The following is an 18,064-nucleotide window of genomic DNA, read 5'->3' as shown; positions in this document are numbered from 1 at the left end:
GCTCTTGGACCATGATTCTTATTATGGAACACAGCTATGAGGATTTACAGCTGTGTGTCTGTGTCTGTGTCTGTGTCTGTGTCTGTGTGTGTGTGTGTCCAGGTGAACGAGGAGCTGATGACGGGAGTATCTCACACCAAGGCCGTCACCACTATTCGTAAGGCCAAAGGCCTGGTGCACCTCGTCGTGTCCCGGCCGCCTGACCAGAGCCCCACCACGTACCTGGCCTATCTCCCCATCAACGCTGACAAATGCAACGGCAACACAGGTACGGTACGCAGGGAGCAGCACCTTAACACACCGACACCGTTTGTCCTTGTGTGATGTATCCTAGTCAGTATTCTGCATCCAGACTGGGGCTCTACGGTCAGGCTAATGTTTATATTGTTAAGTACTTTGTGACAAAACATTTTTGTAAAAAGTCCATTAGATTGATTGATTGATTGATTGATTGAGACAGACCTTTGGCCAATAATTGAACCTTCATTTTCTAAATGTTGTGTATGGTTTCAGTGTTGTGCTGTTCCTCCAGTCTAACCTATAGGACCGTTGTGATTTCAGACCTCAGTGAGGACAGTGGAGTGAAGACTAAACTGGGCACTCCTCCTGATGACAAGTCCAGTAGCCCTCCCGCCATTCCACCAATAGGTAACTGGCTGCAACACCGTCTGGCCTTCGCACTATGTGGTCTATAGGACCAGGGGGAGGTTGGTGGAGGTAGAAATCGAAGGACGGGCTCATTTGAATGCATGGAATGGAATGAGGAATGGTATCAAACACGTTTTACATTGAGCCCATCCTCCGATTTCTGCCTCCCCTGTATAGGACATATGGCCTTGCTTGTGAGAAGGGTAACCATCCCAAACGTTGAGCACTGACTCATGCTTTCTCTGTTTTTATTTTTAATTTTTTAATTTAATCAAGTTTAACTTGTTTTAGATTTTTTTCATAAAAACAGGTCCTAACTATATAGGACACATAGGCTATTTTAGATTTTCCATCGATCTTCATGTTTACACACTTTTTCAGTGGTATTGACGCTCGCTCTGCAGATATCAAGTGCATCATATTTTTGACGTCAGTTTTCCAATATGGCAACACAAACAGAATCTTACATGCATATCACACTTGGTAGTTCTCATATGTCTGGTATTCTCATACGGACCCGTACTGTCATGTGTGCACCTGGATCTCCCATGTTTGACTCTTCCTACCCAGACTACGATGTGGGTTCCATGGAGAGGAGGAGGGAGGCAGAGCAGAACACAGAGCTGTCTGAGGACACAGACTGTGACGGTTCCTCTCTACCAGAAGACTCCCCGGAGGTACCGTCACTATGGGTCTTAAGGCGTCTCCCACTCAAATCCACTGCTCTGAGGTTGTGTGCATGTTATAAAGCTGGTAGTACCGTTGATCTAAGTATGGTGTCCTGTGTGGGGTTTCTTCCAGACTTCCCGGAAAGCGCAATGGAAAGAGGAAAGTGTCGATAACCCACTAAACGAAAGGTAAGGGCAACAGAATGTTTTCCAGCTTCATATGAATCTAATAGAGACCCAGATGAGCATTAAATCTGTTTGTTTGTTTTGTTTGTTGTTGACAGCTATCTGCAGATGAGCGCTGAGCAGCCAGAGGACGATGACATCACGTGGGGCAGTGATGACTTGCCCATAGAGAACGTCAACTCCAAGTTCACTGACGGTGAGCTGCCTGCAGCCGGAGTTTGGCAGAGTTACACATTTCATTACATACCAGGGGAGGCTGGTGGAGGTAGAAATCGGAGGACGAGCTCGTTGTAATGCATGGAACGGAATGAGGAATGGTTCCGTTCCGTGCATTACAATGAGCCCGTCCTCCGATTTCTACCTCCACCAGCCTCCCCTGTGACATGCAGTGTACTGTGCATTTAGTCAAGTCCCATGAACATGATATACCATGGATAGTCCACGGCCAAAAGATCCCTATTCAAAGTGTGATATAGTCCAGGCCTAACTCACTTAACTCACTAACTGCCAAAGAATTCCGGAACACTCACCACCGAGAGTGTTTTATGTGGTATTTACCAAGCAACAATACTTTGATTGGCTGCAAACCCTTGGTACGAAATGAGTTAATCTGTGACCATAGAGTGGTACTGTATAGTGACCAGACTGTGTGTTTCTCTGCTGTCCCTGTCTTCAGACGGGCCCATCATCACCGAGGAGGAGCTGACCTCCCTGCCCCTGGTGAAGGTGGTTCCGGACGGCCAGTACGCCGGGCCCAAACTCAACACGGTGGTACGCATGCTGAGAGGACTGCTGGAGCAGAAGATCCCTCTGCAGGAGTTTGAGGTACTTTCTCTGTCTAACTTGGATTATCATATCATATCATATATCATATCAAGTTTGTAACCATGTGCTAGCACACATCCTACATTGTGATCAGCTAGCATGTGGTTAGGCTACAAATGACCATTTTGAGACGTGCATTATGTAAAAGTAATATATGAAATTTAGTGTACATTGTAGAAAACAACATCAGTAAAGGTTTCTGACGTTTCTTTCTTATTTTACAGAATCTGCAGAATTTGCAACCTCTGGATGACTGTTTGATTGGTCAGACGAAGGAAAACAAGAAGAAGAATCGCTACAAGAACATTGTCCCATGTAAGTATACTGTGGAATGCAGGGGAGGCTGGTGAAGGTAGAAATCGTAGGACAGGGTTCATTGTAATGCATGGAATGGAATCAAATGTGTGTTTGATACCATTCCTTATTCCGTTCCATGCATTACAATGAGCTCCTCCCCCGATATCCTAGTCTCCACTGGTAGAGGGTTGAGGGAACACTGTTGTATCTCATCTCAAATTCATAGTTATTTCTCTGTCTTCAACAGTAGCCCAATGCAGTATGTAAACAGACAAACAGTATGTAAACAAACAACATAAAGCATTCTACTCTGTTTCCTCCCCTCTCGCCAGTCGATACCACTAGAGTTGTCCTGGGTAAAGACGGCGGCTACATCAACGCCAACTTCATCAACATGGCAGTGAAGGATGAGAGCTTCATGTACATCGCTTGCCAAGGACCCCTCCCCACCACGCTCAGCGACTTCTGGCAGATGGTGTGGGAGCAGAAGTCTAACGTCATAGCCATGATGACCCAGGAGGTGGAGGGAGGGAAGGTCAAGTGTCAGCGCTACTGGCCCGACACCCCCAGGACGGCCCAGATGGTGGACGACAGGCTACAGATCACCCTGGTCAAGGACCAGCACCTGGACAACTTTGTCATCCGCCTTATCGAGGTCAAAGACACCCAGGTGAGATTTTCTTTCGTTTTAATTTTAACTACCAAGGACAAACCGATTTCAAATTAGCCTTCTGGCTAGATCTGGTGCGTTTACAGTACGATGTAAAGTTGGTCCGTGTGCGTTGTCCTTATAAGGAACGTGTTCTGTTCAGCTGAGGACAGTAACGATGTGTTGTGTATTGTTTTTGCTCCCCTAGACGGATGACATCCAGTGGGTCACCCACTTGAACTACACTGGCTGGCCTGACCACGGAACACCTTCCCAGCCAGAACAGCTGCTAACCTTCATATCCTATATGAGGCACATCCACCAATCGGGACCCATTATTACGCACTGCAGTGCAGGCATTGGCCGATCAGGAACCCTTATTTGCATAGACGTGGTACTGGGTCTCATCAGCAAAGATTCTGACGTACGTATGGCAATAACAACATGGCTTTTGTCACGGTGAAAATCCAATGCTGTATAATCTAGTTTTTTTATTTCTGAGGAAGTGTGCTTTCACCTAACCCATTTTTTTTCATATTTGTTTGCATTTCAGTTTGATATTTCAGATGTGGTACGCAATATGAGGCTCCAGAGACAAGGAATGGTCCAAACAGAGGTAAGCTTATCATTTGAATACAGTTGATACAATTCTCAATGTCTGTACAGCTTTATTGCTATCCTCTACAAAGAGAACCCATCCATCCTCTGTTAATTAAGGCCTATTACATGTTCTCTCCTATGTTTTCCCCACTCAGGAACAATACATTTTCTGCTATCAAGTGATCTTATACGTGCTCAGATGTCTTCAAGCGGAGGAGAAGATCTCAGGATAGCAAACTGAAACTCACATGAAACAACAGTCCCCTTCCTGTTGGTGAGAGCTGAACAAATACTGAGGAGAGTTCACACAGCACCTTTAAAGATACAAGCAAGCAGTGGTTGTTGTGATTTGCAAATCCACAGCTCCAGCTCATATATTATTGCCTTAAAAACATTCTGTTCCATGAATGTAAGTCCTTACAGGAGTCTATGTATATGTTTTTATGTTCGCTTGAGGTCTCCCTCTTTGGCTGCTACCCCTTTTAATGCATACATAAGAACAGTTGATTTTATGTCTTGTCATCTACAAGAATACGCAAATGTTTTTTATAGAATCTTTGGTTATTATGAGAGAACTATGAAAGTGATGAATGAATTCATATTTTACGTGGAACAAAATCATACATGTGTATTTTAAAGCTATTTTGATGCTGGAATTGCCTTGACAGAATACGACGACAGTATTTGCATTGTAAATCTATTCTTACGTAATTGCTGACTGCCAGTGGTAATCAATGAAATTAAAGTGTACATATTCATCTCTTGAAAATTGTGGATATGTTTTAAAAATGTTACAGGATCATTTGCAATTTGTAAATAAAAGTGTCAAACATTGTTGTGGGGGTCTATTTCAATGCAGATGCTTTTACTGCTACATAATTGTCAAGATGTATTTGATCATTTTATTTAATATTTGTATTAATGAGTCAGGGATGGAAATTAAGCTCGCCCGCTCCCCGGAGGAGAGGTGAGGTGAGTAAAAACGTTCCCTTGACAACCAAACTAAACTCATGTGCATTTGCTGGCCGCCGCAGGAGCGGGGCTAATGGTCGACTCACATGTCAATCAACTAGCTAGCTACGTCGTCATGAACACTGTCGCCAGAGGCCAGCCCAGTAGCTACAACTAGCCCGACCCCAGAGCAGAAATTTGACTTTCAAGGTGAAGTCGTTGAGCATTTGAATACATGTACAAATCACTGAAGTTCGCCAAACAGCTATACATGTGATGTGGTGGTCTTCTTGTAAATACTGTGTTGTTACAACCTAATTTAAACATTGTAAAACGTTGTGGTCCTCTGTGGCTCAGTTGGTAGAGCGTGGCGCTAACAACGCTTAGGTTCTGGGTTTGATTCCCGCTAGGACCATATATACTGAAATGTATGCACTCACTGTAATGTAAGTCGCTTTGGATAAAAGTGTCAGCAAAATGGCGTATATATATATGTTCCTGGAACATTGTACTCTGTACTAGTGAAATAAATGAGTATGTATCTTCATAAATTATCAAAGAAAGAGAGCTTTGTCTATACATTTTTGATGCCTTCCTCTGACTCTTGACATATTCTCAATCTCTTTCCCATTTGAATGCAAATATAGGTCTATATCTGCTGTGCGCTCACAGAGCAGATATAGAGCTGTATGCGCTCGCTGATACAACTACGTAAACTGGGCGAGTAACATCTTAGCCGGGCTAGTAGCAACGCCTGTCCATTAGACAAACTGGCCAGAATCAAAATTCCATCCCTGAATATGGTTAGAGCTATTAATCTGGAGTCACTGGTGATGGTCTGCTGCCACAAATGGTTCATAGTACAATGAAATGAAATGGAATTACATGAGATTCATTCTATGAGATATGTTTCGCATGTGAAGCGTCATTGGGTTAGAGACACTAAAAGGATTATTGGAAATTGGAATAACTCATTTCTTAAATTGAAAGAGTAACAGCAAGAATCAATTGTAACCATATACAAAGTAATGTGCAATTTGCTCAGCGCTCATCTGGTCTCAGAATCACAATCGTCTGTAATGGAACATTTGAACCCAGGAAATCATCATGAAACAAAATATTCCTTTAAATGAAGTTAAATTGAATGCCACGCCTACTGCAGCATTGAGGGCAGGTGAGGACCCTATATAATCAGCATGATTTACCCAGAAGGCATTGTGTTCATGGTGAGTAATCAAGAATGTCTGTGTTGTGGAGTAAGAAAAGCAAGTAGGCCATGCAGCTGTCACTAACACAACTGAGTTATTGTAAAAATGTGTGTTGACCTCATGTGATTTACGTGGCATATTTGTGAAACTGTTTTAGGGTTTTGTTTATCAAGCACTCATTTCAAAGACGAACGACCATTCCCAACTGCTGAACTATGGTAAGCATACTTCCTTGAACTGATTCATCTTTGTTTGAAATGTAAGGTGCATTTCTAGCACTTCTGAAGTTCTGCTTGCACACTAACACAGTATTTGGGTCGTCTTCAATTAGTTCAGTTTGGCATGGTGAGCCCCACCTTTCCTATCACTGACTTCATTCTGTTGGTACACACGTTGGATAAATGGTAGCTGGTACGGTATGACAATGATTTGACTTGTTAGTCTAAGATTAAGGGTTTTTCTTAACAGAGGGAGTGCATCTCAGTGCACATCGGCCAAGCAGGCGTCCAGATGGGCAATGCATGTTGGGAGTTGTATTGCCTGGAGCATGGTATCCAGCCAAATGGGACGATCCTGCCGGACTCTGGTGCTGTTGCACTGGTTGACTCAACATTTGGGACCTTCTTCAGTGAGACTGGTTGTGGGAAGTATGTTCCCAGGTCTGCTTTCATTGATCTGGAGCCTACAGTTGTTGGTAAGGATGTGCAAGCTTTCTCTACACTGGTAGATGGTTCATAGTACTGAAATGAGACTGCATTACATACGTAGTCTCTGTGTTGGTAGCATGTGAATCCTAATTTCTCGTGTGGTACTCCAATGAGTAGTTGTCTTGATTTATTTTCTGCATACATGTCAATGTGACTGCTTGTCTAGATGAGATCCGGAATGGACCCTACCGTCAGCTATATCACCCTGAACAGCTTATCAGTGGCAAGGAGGACGCTGCCAACAACTACGCCCGTGGCCATTACACCATCGGCAAGGAAGTTGTGGACCCTGTGCTGGACAGAATACGTAAAATGGTAAAGCTCTACAAAAGTCATGCACTACATGTATCATTATTCCTAATCCGTGTTCTTTGGCCATTTCTCTGCAAGGAAGTAAGTCTCGATGTTGAGCATTTGTGTGACTCTTGTGTTCAGGCTGACCAGTGCTCTGGACTCCAAGGGTTCCTCATCTTCCGTAGCTTTGGTGGCGGGACGGGCTCTGGCTTTGCTTCTCTGCTGATGGAGCGCCTGTCTGTGGATTATGGGAAGAAGTCCAAGCTGGAGTTCTCAATCTATCCAGCTCCCCAGGTGTCCACAGCAGTGGTGGAGCCCTACAACTCCATCCTGACCACCCACTCCACCCTGGAGCACTCTGACTGTGCCTTCTTGGTGGACAACGAGGCCATCTTTGACATCTGCAAGCGTGACCTTGGAGTGGACCGGCCATCTTATGCAAACCTCAACCGCCTCATCGCCCAGATTGTCTCCTCAATCACCGCCTCCCTGCGTTTTGATGGAGCGCTGAACGTAGACCTGACTGAATTCCAGACTAACCTGGTGCCTTATCCCCGCATCCACTTCCCCTTGGTCACTTATGCTCCCATCATCTCTGCAGAGAAGGCCTACCATGAGCAGCTGTCTGTCCCTGAGATCACCAACGCCTGCTTTGAGCCAGTCAACCAGATGGTGAAGTGCGACCCCAGGCGGGGCAAGTACATGGCGTGCTGCCTGCTCTACCGTGGTGACGTCGTGCCCAAGGATGTCAATGCCTCCATCGCTGCCATCAAGAACCGCCGCTCCATCCAGTTTGTGGACTGGTGCCCCACTGGGTTCAAGGTGGGCATCAACTACCAGCCACCTACAGTGGTGCCAGGGGGAGACCTGGCCAAGGTGCAGAGGGCTGTGTGCATGTTGAGCAACACCACTGCCATAGCGGAGGCTTGGGCAAGACTGGACCACAAGTTCGACCTGATGTACGCCAAGAGGGCCTTTGTACACTGGTATGTGGGTGAGGGCATGGAGGAGGGAGAGTTCTCTGAGGCCAGAGAAGACATGGCCGCCCTGGAGAAGGACTATGAGGAGGTGGGGCTGGATGGCGGTGATGAGGAGGAAGAAGAATATTAAACTGGTATCCCATCTTCAGTATTTAAACTTGTTCTCAGCAACCCCTTGTCTAAACCTTAAATAAATCTGAAAGCATTTGCACTTCATTGACTTGTTCATCCATTCAAAGCATACAAATGTTTGGTTGCATCTGTCCAAGTTTGCTTTAAAAAAAGCTATGACGCTTACTTAAGAATGTATAGCTATTAGGTTTTGAGGATGGACATGTACTGTAGTACAAGACAGATGTAGGTATTGACATGACAACCAGACTATCATGACTGCAAGTAGGGTGAATCTAACCTCGTAGACACTAGGCCTTCCTTGTTTGGAAAGCCTGGGGAAATCCTCTGCAGAAAGCAACTACAAAGGGGTGGAAACACAATTAGTTTAATGAGGCATCGCTTATTTCAAATCAAACACCTTGCTTGGGTGAAGCGTACCTGTGTTTTGTTTGTTTCCCCTCCCATCACTCCAGTTCAGGCAAGCATAGCTCATATGAAGTCCTCCAAAAGAGGTGAGAACAGATTTGGAGGTATGACTACATAAGACTACGATACAGGAAGGCTTTCATCTTAGATGAGGCTAAATAAAAAAAAGTATTTAGATTGAAATGTGACCAGGAGGTTATCCTTACACGTTAAGATCGATTCAACCTTAAACACATCAGAGCCAAGCACACCTGTATCTCTGTCCTCTTACAGAAGTGTGTGTTCTGAATGGCTGTTGTGTCCCACCGTCTCCTGCAATACCCAACATGCCCCAGCAGAGGTCAGAGCATGACCACCCCCAGGCCACAGCTACCATGATGCACCCGGCCACAGCCGCCGGGCCGCCCATCGTGGCCCAGAACCCGGCCTACTCGGCCCGGTACTTCACCTGCAGCCCCCAGCAGACTGGGCACTTTTCTTTTTTCTTTTTTAATTCCTACTTGGAATAGGTTTTTCCCCGATAATGTGATTAGTCTGTGTGGTAATGTAAACCTTTCCTTTATCTATGAAATGTGAAAATTCTATCAATGATTGAGTGTCAATTTGTGCACTTAAACCAAAAAGACCTGACTATGTCCAACACACCACCATGTTAAAAAAGATGCATTCTAACAAAGCATTGCAAGTTGCACCATGCAAGTTACCAGACAAATCTTACTAAGTTGTATCTGATTTAGTTTTTCTAGCCCATGAAAGCTTTACCAGGGCTTTAACCAGGCTACAGTATTTTTTTTACCTGGGTCACACACAACCCATGTCAGGGTTCACCCTAACCCTAATCCGGGAGCATTTCCTTTTCCAGCTCAGCAAGTTTTTAAAAAGTGTTTGAGAGTTTATTACAGACATCATTTTTCAAGCAAAATTACTTGCCAAAATGCACAGCTGTAGGGTCTCTCCACTACACTAACGAGGAGCTGTTTACCCTGAAATTCCACACATTTCAAAAAGATATTGTTTCGAGAATTAAAAAGAGAAAATAAAATACCTCGACTGACCGAAGGGATTCTTTCGGATTACCTTGACTTCATAGGTGAGCTCAGTGGATCACGTTCTTGCAGTCAAGGGTTCCATGGTGTAATGGTTAGCACTCAGGACTCTGAATCCTGCGATCTGAGTTCAAATCTCAGTGGAACCTGTGGACATGTCATGGCTCTTTAAAAAGACAGTATCTGTGCAGGTCCAAAAGTGTTTTGCCTGATTGGAGGGTTTCTCATAACCTTGACAAGGTATCCATCGCTACAGGACCAACTCCATCCAATGAAGGGTTCCATTCTGTAACGGTGAGCAAGGTTCCATGGTGTAATGGTTAGCACTTTGGACTTTGAATCCATTGATCCGAGTTCAAATCTAGGTGGAACCTCTGGCAACAGCCTGTTTCTTAAAAACACTGCCAAAAAACATGGAGATTTGACACGTTTGTTGTTTTTGTGCTCTGAAGTGAAAGGAATGCAAGAGACGTTGTGCAGGTAAGCGAAATCCTTCTTCAGGCCATGAGATGCTAGGAACAAGAAGCCATTCTCCCCGTCGGGGAATCGAACCCCGGTCTCCCGCGTGACAGGCGGGGATACTCTCCACTATACTAACGAGGAGCTGTTTACCCTGAAATTCCACACATTTCAAAAAGATATTGTTTCGAGAATTAAAAAGAGAAAAAAAAATACCTTGACTGACCGAAGGGATTCTTTCGGATTACCTTGACTTCATAGGTGAGCTCAGTGGATCACGTTCTTGCAGTCAAGGGTTCCATGGTGTAATGGTTAGCACTCAGGACTCTGAATACTGCGATCTGAGTTGAAATCTCAGTGGAACCTGTGGACATGTCATGTTTCTTTAAAAAGACAGTATCTGTGCAGGTCCAAAAGTGTTTTGCCTGATTGGAGGGTTTCTCATAACCTTGACAAGGTATCCATCGCTACAGGACCAACTCCATCCAATGGCACCTCTGGCAACAGCCTGTTTCTTAAAAACACTGCTAAAAAACATGGAGATTCAACACGACAAAGACACGTTTGTTGTTTTTGTGCTCTGAAGTGAAAGGAATGTTGTGCAGGTAAGCGAAATCCTTTTTCAGGCCATGGGATGCTAGGAACAAGAAGCCATTCTCCCCGTCGGGGAATCGAACCCCGGTCTCCCGCGTGACAGGCGGGGATACTCTCCACTATACTAACGAGGAGCTGTTTGATTGGAGGGTTTTGATCATTCGTGTGAGGTTGTATCCCTAAAAAATAAATGTGTATACACACACACACACAACCCATAAAAGACGTAATGTGTGTGTGTGTGTGTGTGTGTGTGATTTATGCAAAATCAGTAAGCTAACTGAAAAATAATTATAGAAGCAAAATCATGTCTAACAGACATCAAGGGCCAAATTATGGATTAATGCAAATATTTTATACAGTCTTAAGAACAGATTTATTTCCCTCCAATTATTACTACCACTAATAATAATAATAATAATAATAATAATAATAATAATAATGAAAATGATTAAAATCGTGTTGGGGAAAAATAACCCAAAATGGTTTGACCACTAAAGTAGGCCAAGAACTTGCTCACGTGATTCAGGTGTTACGTAACTAAATTCAGGCCAAGTGTTTTGCTTTCCAACGTCTTAAAGAAAACCAACTCTATCCATCTCTTCTGGCTCTATATGACACACGTCTGCATTATCAGCCAGATGATGATCATGATTGCCAATCAAACCTATTGATATATAAATACAGATTTTACTGTAATAGAAGATGCAACAATATCTGTCTAACAATAGCTATGTGAGCTACGTGCTCATGTCTATCTTGCTACTATCGATACTATCGATAGTCCATTTTGATAAGGGATATGTGTGTGATCAAAACACGTGTAGGTCCCTCAGCCATCGTGTGAATAGCTAAGCTACACAGTCAAACATGTCAAATCAAGCATGTGAGAGGTATGCTCCGAGGCCAAATTTTACCGAGTTTGATAAGTATTATTATATCCTACACAAGCCTATCCAATTGAACATCGAAAATTCGAGAAAAAGTTTTCGTAATTCACACCAAACAGATGTGGTCAGATGTGGCATATCAAGTCAAAATTCACAGGCCTTAGGCCCATGGGCCCCAAAATCATTTTGGAGCATGACTCTGGAAAGACTTCCATGTTTTTAATCATTGTTTTACTCATTTTAAGTTCTCTTGTTTATAGGGTCGTCTGTCATAGAGGACCCTGTCTGTCTTCATCTGAACAGGCTAATTTGAACGATGCCATGCATGCACCTAGCACTCTGCAGGCCTGAGTGCTGGTCAAGTAAATGTGTTGTACAAATTGACCAACACACTCGATATATCAATGCCTTCAATCGATATTTGCCGTTTAGAACAAACCGATTTAATTAGATCTTCGACAAAGTGTAAATACCAATTGGTGACTTGGGCCTACAAAACATACACCAAGAAACATACAGTACATGAGGCAGATTAGTTTTCCCCCACTTTATTGGCCCACCACGTCAATTCTATCTATTCAGTTTATATATATATTTTTTTATATATATATATTGGTTTGGCAGGCATCGATGAACGTGAGTCTCCAGCAACAGATGTCCATGCACAATTCTTGGGGTATGTTTGATATTTCACAAGAATTGCGTTTGGACAATCAGCCGCTAAGACTCTAAAAGTGTTTTGCCTAGACGAGAAGGCTGTTTCAAAACAAACCCTGCCAGAGGCCATCTGTATTAAGAAGCAAACAGAATCAAGCGACTCTGGTGGGACTCGAACCCACAACCTTTGAATCCCTACCACTGAGAAGCCTAGAAGTCCAATGCGCTATCCATTGCGCCACAGAGCCTGGGTGAAAGTAGAAATGTAATCTCTCCCCTGTAACCAAAAAGTCTAAAACTGTTAAAAAAATAAATAATAAAGCAGAGCTTGAACATGGATTTTGCTGTGAGTGCAAGCAGAAATATAAGGCACCGCTGGGATTCGAACCCAGGATCTCCTGTTTACTAGACAGGCACTTTGACCAACTAAGCCACAGCGCCTGCAAAGACTCTTCACTATCCATTTGTCAGTAAACTTGCAAAGCCAAATCAGATTCGATGGAGGAAGCCCATCCTGGCAAACCAGAGAGGATATGACAGTGGGGAGAGTCTATCAAAATCAGGACGTCCCTGGGTGGGCTCGAACCACCAGCCTTCCGGTTAACAGCCGAACGCGCTAACCAATTGCGCCACAGAGACCTGCAGAAGTTGCCTCTCAATGGCAAAACATTTTTTTAGAACAACGGCAGCAAAAGGAAAGAAGAGGAGAAGGCTGTTTCAAAATAAACCCTGCCAGAGGTCATCTGTATTAAGAAGTAAACAGAATCAAGCGACTCTGGTGGGACTCGAACCCACAACCTTTGAATCCCTACCACTGAGAAGCCTAGAAGCCCAATGCTCTATCCATTGCGCCACAGAGCCTGAGTGAAAGTAGAAATGTAATCTCTGCAGCAAAAGGAAAGAAGATGAGAAGGCTGTTTCAAAATAAACCCTGCCAGAGGTCATCTGTATTAAGAAGTAAACAGAATCAAGAATCAATTGTAACCATATACAAAGTAATGTGCAATTTGCTCAGTGCTCATCTGGTCTCAGAATCACAATCGTCTGTAATGGAACATTTGAACCCAGGAAATCAACATGAAACAAAATATTCCTTTAAATGAAGTTCAATTGAATGCCACGCCTACTGCAGCATTGAGGGCAGGTGAGGACCCTATATAATCAGCATGATTTAGCCAGAAGGCATTGTGTTCACGGTGAGTAATCAAGAATGTCTGTGTTGTGGAGTAAGAAAAGCAAGTAGGCCATGCAGCTGTCACTAACACAACTGAGTTATTGTAAAAATGTGTGTTGACCTCATGTGATTTACGTGGCATATTTGTGAAACTGTTTTAGGGTTTTGTTTATCAAGCACTCATTTCAAAGACGAACGACCATTCCCAACTGCTGAACTATGGTAAGCATACCTCCTTGAACTGATTAATCTTTGTTTGAAATGTAAGGTGCATTTCTAGCAAGTTCTGCTTGCACACTAACACAGTATTTGGGTCGTCTTCAATTAGTTCAGTTTGGCATGGTGAGCCCCACCTTTCCTATCACTGACTTCATTCTGTTGGTACACACGTTGGATAAATGGTAGCTGGTACGGTATGACAATGGTTTGACTTGTTAGTCTAAGATTAAGGGTTTTTCTTAACAGAGGGAGTGCATCTCAGTGCACATCGGCCAAGCAGGCGTCCAGATGGGCAATGCATGTTGGGAGTTGTATTGCCTGGAGCATGGTATCCAGCCAAATGGGACGATCCTGCCGGACTCTGGTGCTGTTGCACCGGCTGACTCATCATTTGGAACCTTCTTCAGTGAGACTGGTTGTGGGAAGTATGTTCCCAGGGCTGCTTTCATTGATCTGGAGCCTACAGTTGTTGGTAAGGATGTGCAAGCTTTCTCTACACTGGTAGATGGTTCATAGTACTGAAATGAGACTGCATTACATACATAGTCTTGATGTGTTGGTAGCATGTGAATCCTAATTTCTCGTGTGGTACTCCAATGACTAGTTGTCTTGATTTATTTTCTGCATACATGTCAATGTGACTGCTTGTCTAGATGAGATCCGGAATGGACCCTACCGTCAGCTATATCACCCTGAACAGCTTATCAGTGGCAAGGAGGACGCTGCCAACAACTACGCCCGTGGCCATTACACCATCGGCAAGGAAGTTGTGGACCCTGTGCTGGACAGAATACGTAAAATGGTAAAGCTCTACAAAAGTGATGCACTACATGTATCATTATTCCTAATCCGTGTTCTTTGGCCATTTCTCTGCAGGGAAGTAAGTCTCGATGTTGAGCATTTGTGTGACTCTTGTGTTCAGGCTGACCAGTGCTCTGGACTCCAAGGGTTCCTCATCTTCCGTAGCTTTGGTGGCGGGACAGGCTCTGGCTTTGCTTCTCTGCTGATGGAGCGCCTGTCTGTGGATTATGGGAAGAAGTCCAAGCTGGAGTTCTCAATCTATCCAGCTCCCCAGGTGTCCACAGCAGTGGTGGAGCCCTACAACTCCATCCTGACCACCCACACCACCCTGGAGCACTCTGACTGTGCCTTCATGGTGGACAACGAGGCCATCTTTGACATCTGCAAGCGTAACCTTGGAGTGGACCGGCCATCTTATGCAAACCTCAACCGCCTCATCGCCCAGATTGTCTCCTCAATCACCGCCTCCCTGCGTTTTGATGGAGCGCTGAACGTAGACCTGACTGAATTCCAGACTAACCTGGTGCCTTATCCCCGCATCCACTTCCCCTTGGTCACTTATGCTCCCATCATCTCTGCAGAGAAGGCCTACCATGAGCAGCTGTCTGTCCCTGAGATCACCAACGCCTGCTTTGAGCCAGCCAACCAGATGGTGAAGTGCGACCCCAGGCGGGGCAAGTACATGGCGTGCTGCCTGCTCTACCGCGGTGATGTCGTGCCCAAGGATGTCAATGCCTCCATCGCTGCCATCAAGAACCGCCGCTCCATCCAGTTTGTGGACTGGTGCCCCACTGGGTTCAAGGTGGGCATCAACTACCAGCCACCTACAGTGGTGCCAGGGGGAGACCTGGCCAAGGTGCAGAGGGCTGTGTGCATGTTGAGCAACACCACTGCCATAGCGGAGGCTTGGGCAAGACTGGACCACAAGTTCGACCTGATGTACGCCAAGAGGGCCTTTGTACACTGGTATGTGGGTGAGGGCATGGAGGAGGGAGAGTTCTCTGAGGCCAGAGAAGACATGGCCGCCCTGGAGAAGGACTATGAGGAGGTGGGGCTGGATGGCGGTGATGAGGAGGAGGAGGAAGAATATTAAACTGGTATCCCATCTTCAGTATTTAAACTTGTTCTCAGCAACCCCTTGTCTAAACCTTCAATAAATCTGAAAGCATTTGCACTTCATTGACTTGTTCATCCATTCAAAGCATACAAATGTTTGGTTGCATCTGTCCAAGTTTGCTTTAAAAAAAGCTATGACGCTTACTTAAGATTGTATAGCTACTAGGTTTTGAGGATGGACATGTACTGTAGTACAAGACAGATGTAGGTATTGACATGACAACCAGACTATCATGACTGCAAGTAGGGTGCATCTAACCTTGTAGAGACTAGGCCTTCCTTGTTTGGAAAGCCTGGGGAAATCCTTTGCAGAAAGCAACTACAAAGGGGTGTAAACACAATTAGTTTAATGAGGCATCACTCATTTCAAATCAAACACCTTGTTTGGGTGAAGCGTACCTGTGTTTTGTTTGTTTCCCCTCCCATCACTCCAGTTCAGGCCAGCATAGCTCGTATGAAGTCCTCCAAAAGAGGTGAGAACAGATTTGGAGGTATGACTACATAAGACTACGTTATAGGAAGGCTTTCATCTTAGATGAGGCTAAATAAAAAAAGTATTTAGATTGAAATGTGACCAGGAGGTTATCCTTACACGTTAAGATCGATTCAACCTTGAACACATCAGAGCCAAGCACACCTGTATCTCTGTCCTCTTACAGAAGTGTGTGTTCTGAACGGCTGTTGTGTCCCACCGTCTCCTGCAATACCCAACATGCCCCAGCAGAGGTCAGAGCATGACCACCCCCAGGCCACAGCTACCATGATGCACCCGGCCACAGCCGCCGGGCCGCCCATCGTGGCCCAGAACCCGGCCTACTCGGCCCGGTACTTCACCTGCAGCCCCCAGCAGACTGGGCACTTTTCTTTTTTCTTTTTTTCTTTTTAAATTCCTACTTGGAATTGGTTTTTCCCCGATAATGTGATTAGTCTGTGTGGTAATGTAAACCTTTCCTTTATCTATGAAATGTGAAAATTCTATTGATGATTGAGTGTCAATTTGTGCACTTAAACCAAAAAGACCTGACTATGTCCAACACACCACCATGTTAAAAAAGATGCATTCTAACAAAGCATTGCAAGTTGCACCATGCAAGTTACCAGACAAATCTTACTAAGTTGTATCTGATTTAGTTTTTCTAGCCCATGAAAGCTTTACCAGGGCTTTAACCAGGCTACAGTAATTTTTTACTCATTTCCACACATTTCAAAAAGATATTGTTTCTAGAATTAAAAGAGAAAAAAAATTACCTCCATTGACCGAAGGGATTCTTTCGGATTACCTTGACTATTCTTGCAGTCAAGGGTTCCATGGTGTAATGGTTAGCACTCAGGACTCTGAATCCTGCGATCTGAGTTCAAATCTCAGTGGAACCTGTGGACATGTCATGTTTCTTTAAAAAGTATCTGTGCAGGTCCAAAAGTGTTCTGCCTGATTGGAGGGTTTCTCATAACCTTGACAAGGTATCCATTGCCACAGGACCAACTCCATCCAGTGAAGGGTTCCATTCTGTAACGGTGAGCAAGGTTCCATGGTCTAATGGTTAGCACTTTGGGACTTTGAATCCAGTGATCCGAGTTCAAATCTAGGTGGAACCTCTGGCAACAGCCTGTTTCTTAAAAACACTGCCAAAAAACATGGAGATTCAACACGACAAAGACACGTTTGTTGTTTTTGTGCTCTGAAGTGAAAGGAATGCAAGAGACGTTGTGCAGATAAGCAAAATCCTTCTTCAGGCCATGAGATGCTAGGAACAAGAAGCCATTCTCCCCGTCGGGGAATCGAACCCCGGTCTCCCGCGTGACAGGCGGGGATACTCTCCACTATACTAACGAGGAGCTGTTTACCCTGAAATTCCACACATTTCAAAAAGATAGTGTTTCGAGAATTAAAAAGAGAAAAAAAATTACCTCCATTGACCGAAGGGATTCTTTCGGATTACCTTGACTTCATCGGTGAGCTCAGTTGATCATGTTCTTGCAGTCAAGGGTTCCATGGTGTAATGGTTAGCACTCAGGACTCTGAATCCTGCGATCTGAGTTCAAATCTCAGTGGAACCTGTGGACATGTCATGTTTCTTTAAAAAGACAGTATCTGTGCAGGTCCAAAAGTGTTTTGCCTGATTGGAGGGTTTCTCATAACCTTGACAAGATATCACAATATCACTTATGTTTAATTCATTTCCAACGTCTTCAAATTCCCATACGAAAGACCACACGTCTATATGTTGTGGTAGCCTACATGGTTGGGCCTACACAGTCTTGCAGTCGATCACAATTCAAAACAAGCCTGGAACATGTGCTTACAGGTTGTTTGATCTACATTATCTTCTCACAAATCTACTTCTAGAACGATTAAAAAAAGGTATAAGGTAAAACCACTCTTCAGCAGTGCGTACAGCCCAACATTGCTGGTGACATGTTGTGTATTCTTAATGAATCATATACAAGGTCATGTAAAGTAGTTTTCAAAACGTAACCAGGCTCCCTTCAAAGTCCGACCTGGATTCGAGAAAACATTTCGCCATGGATGCACCTGTAACGACCACATTCATGTA

General features: G+C 44.3%; 3 protein-coding genes across 4 annotated transcripts in view; all 3 read left to right on the top strand.

Annotated features, from left to right (window-relative positions):
* The window catches only part of ptpn13 (protein tyrosine phosphatase non-receptor type 13), a 54,839-nt gene extending 50,132 nt beyond the window's left edge, over window positions 1–4,707 (top strand). For both annotated transcript variants that reach the window (XM_083670279.1, XM_083670278.1), the window contains exons 39-49: window positions 103–268; window positions 562–648; window positions 1,219–1,325; window positions 1,450–1,505; window positions 1,601–1,698; window positions 2,179–2,327; window positions 2,552–2,642; window positions 2,957–3,294; window positions 3,482–3,697; window positions 3,827–3,889; window positions 4,029–4,707. In XM_083670279.1, coding sequence (XP_083526405.1) covers window positions 103–268; window positions 562–648; window positions 1,219–1,325; window positions 1,450–1,505; window positions 1,601–1,698; window positions 2,179–2,327; window positions 2,552–2,642; window positions 2,957–3,294; window positions 3,482–3,697; window positions 3,827–3,889; window positions 4,029–4,106 — 1,449 coding nt within the window. In that variant the 3' untranslated portion in view covers window positions 4,107–4,707. The remainder of the gene's footprint in view (window positions 1–102; window positions 269–561; window positions 649–1,218; window positions 1,326–1,449; window positions 1,506–1,600; window positions 1,699–2,178; window positions 2,328–2,551; window positions 2,643–2,956; window positions 3,295–3,481; window positions 3,698–3,826; window positions 3,890–4,028) is intronic.
* Window positions 4,708–6,503: 1,796 nt separating this feature from the next.
* Window positions 6,504–8,143, top strand: LOC310804876 (tubulin alpha-4A chain-like; the record flags this gene model as incomplete). Its single annotated transcript, XM_083670276.1, has 3 exons — window positions 6,504–6,726; window positions 6,906–7,054; window positions 7,175–8,143. Exons 1-3 carry the CDS (start codon window positions 6,543–6,545, stop codon window positions 8,141–8,143), a joined length of 1,302 nt encoding a protein of 433 aa, XP_083526402.1. The 5' UTR covers window positions 6,504–6,542.
* A 5,737-nt stretch (window positions 8,144–13,880) lies between these two features.
* On the top strand, window positions 13,881–15,486 carry LOC310804946 (tubulin alpha-4A chain-like; the record flags this gene model as incomplete). Its single annotated transcript, XM_083670401.1, has 3 exons — window positions 13,881–14,064; window positions 14,246–14,394; window positions 14,515–15,486. 3 exons carry the CDS (start codon window positions 13,881–13,883, stop codon window positions 15,484–15,486), a joined length of 1,305 nt encoding a protein of 434 aa, XP_083526527.1.
* Between the last annotated feature and the right edge of the window lie 2,578 nt (window positions 15,487–18,064).

Source organism: Argentina silus (genome assembly GCF_951799395.1).
Source record: "Argentina silus genome assembly, chromosome: 5".
NCBI lineage: Eukaryota > Metazoa > Chordata > Actinopteri > Argentiniformes > Argentinidae > Argentina > Argentina silus.
This window is presented reverse-complemented; position numbering and strand designations above follow the sequence as displayed.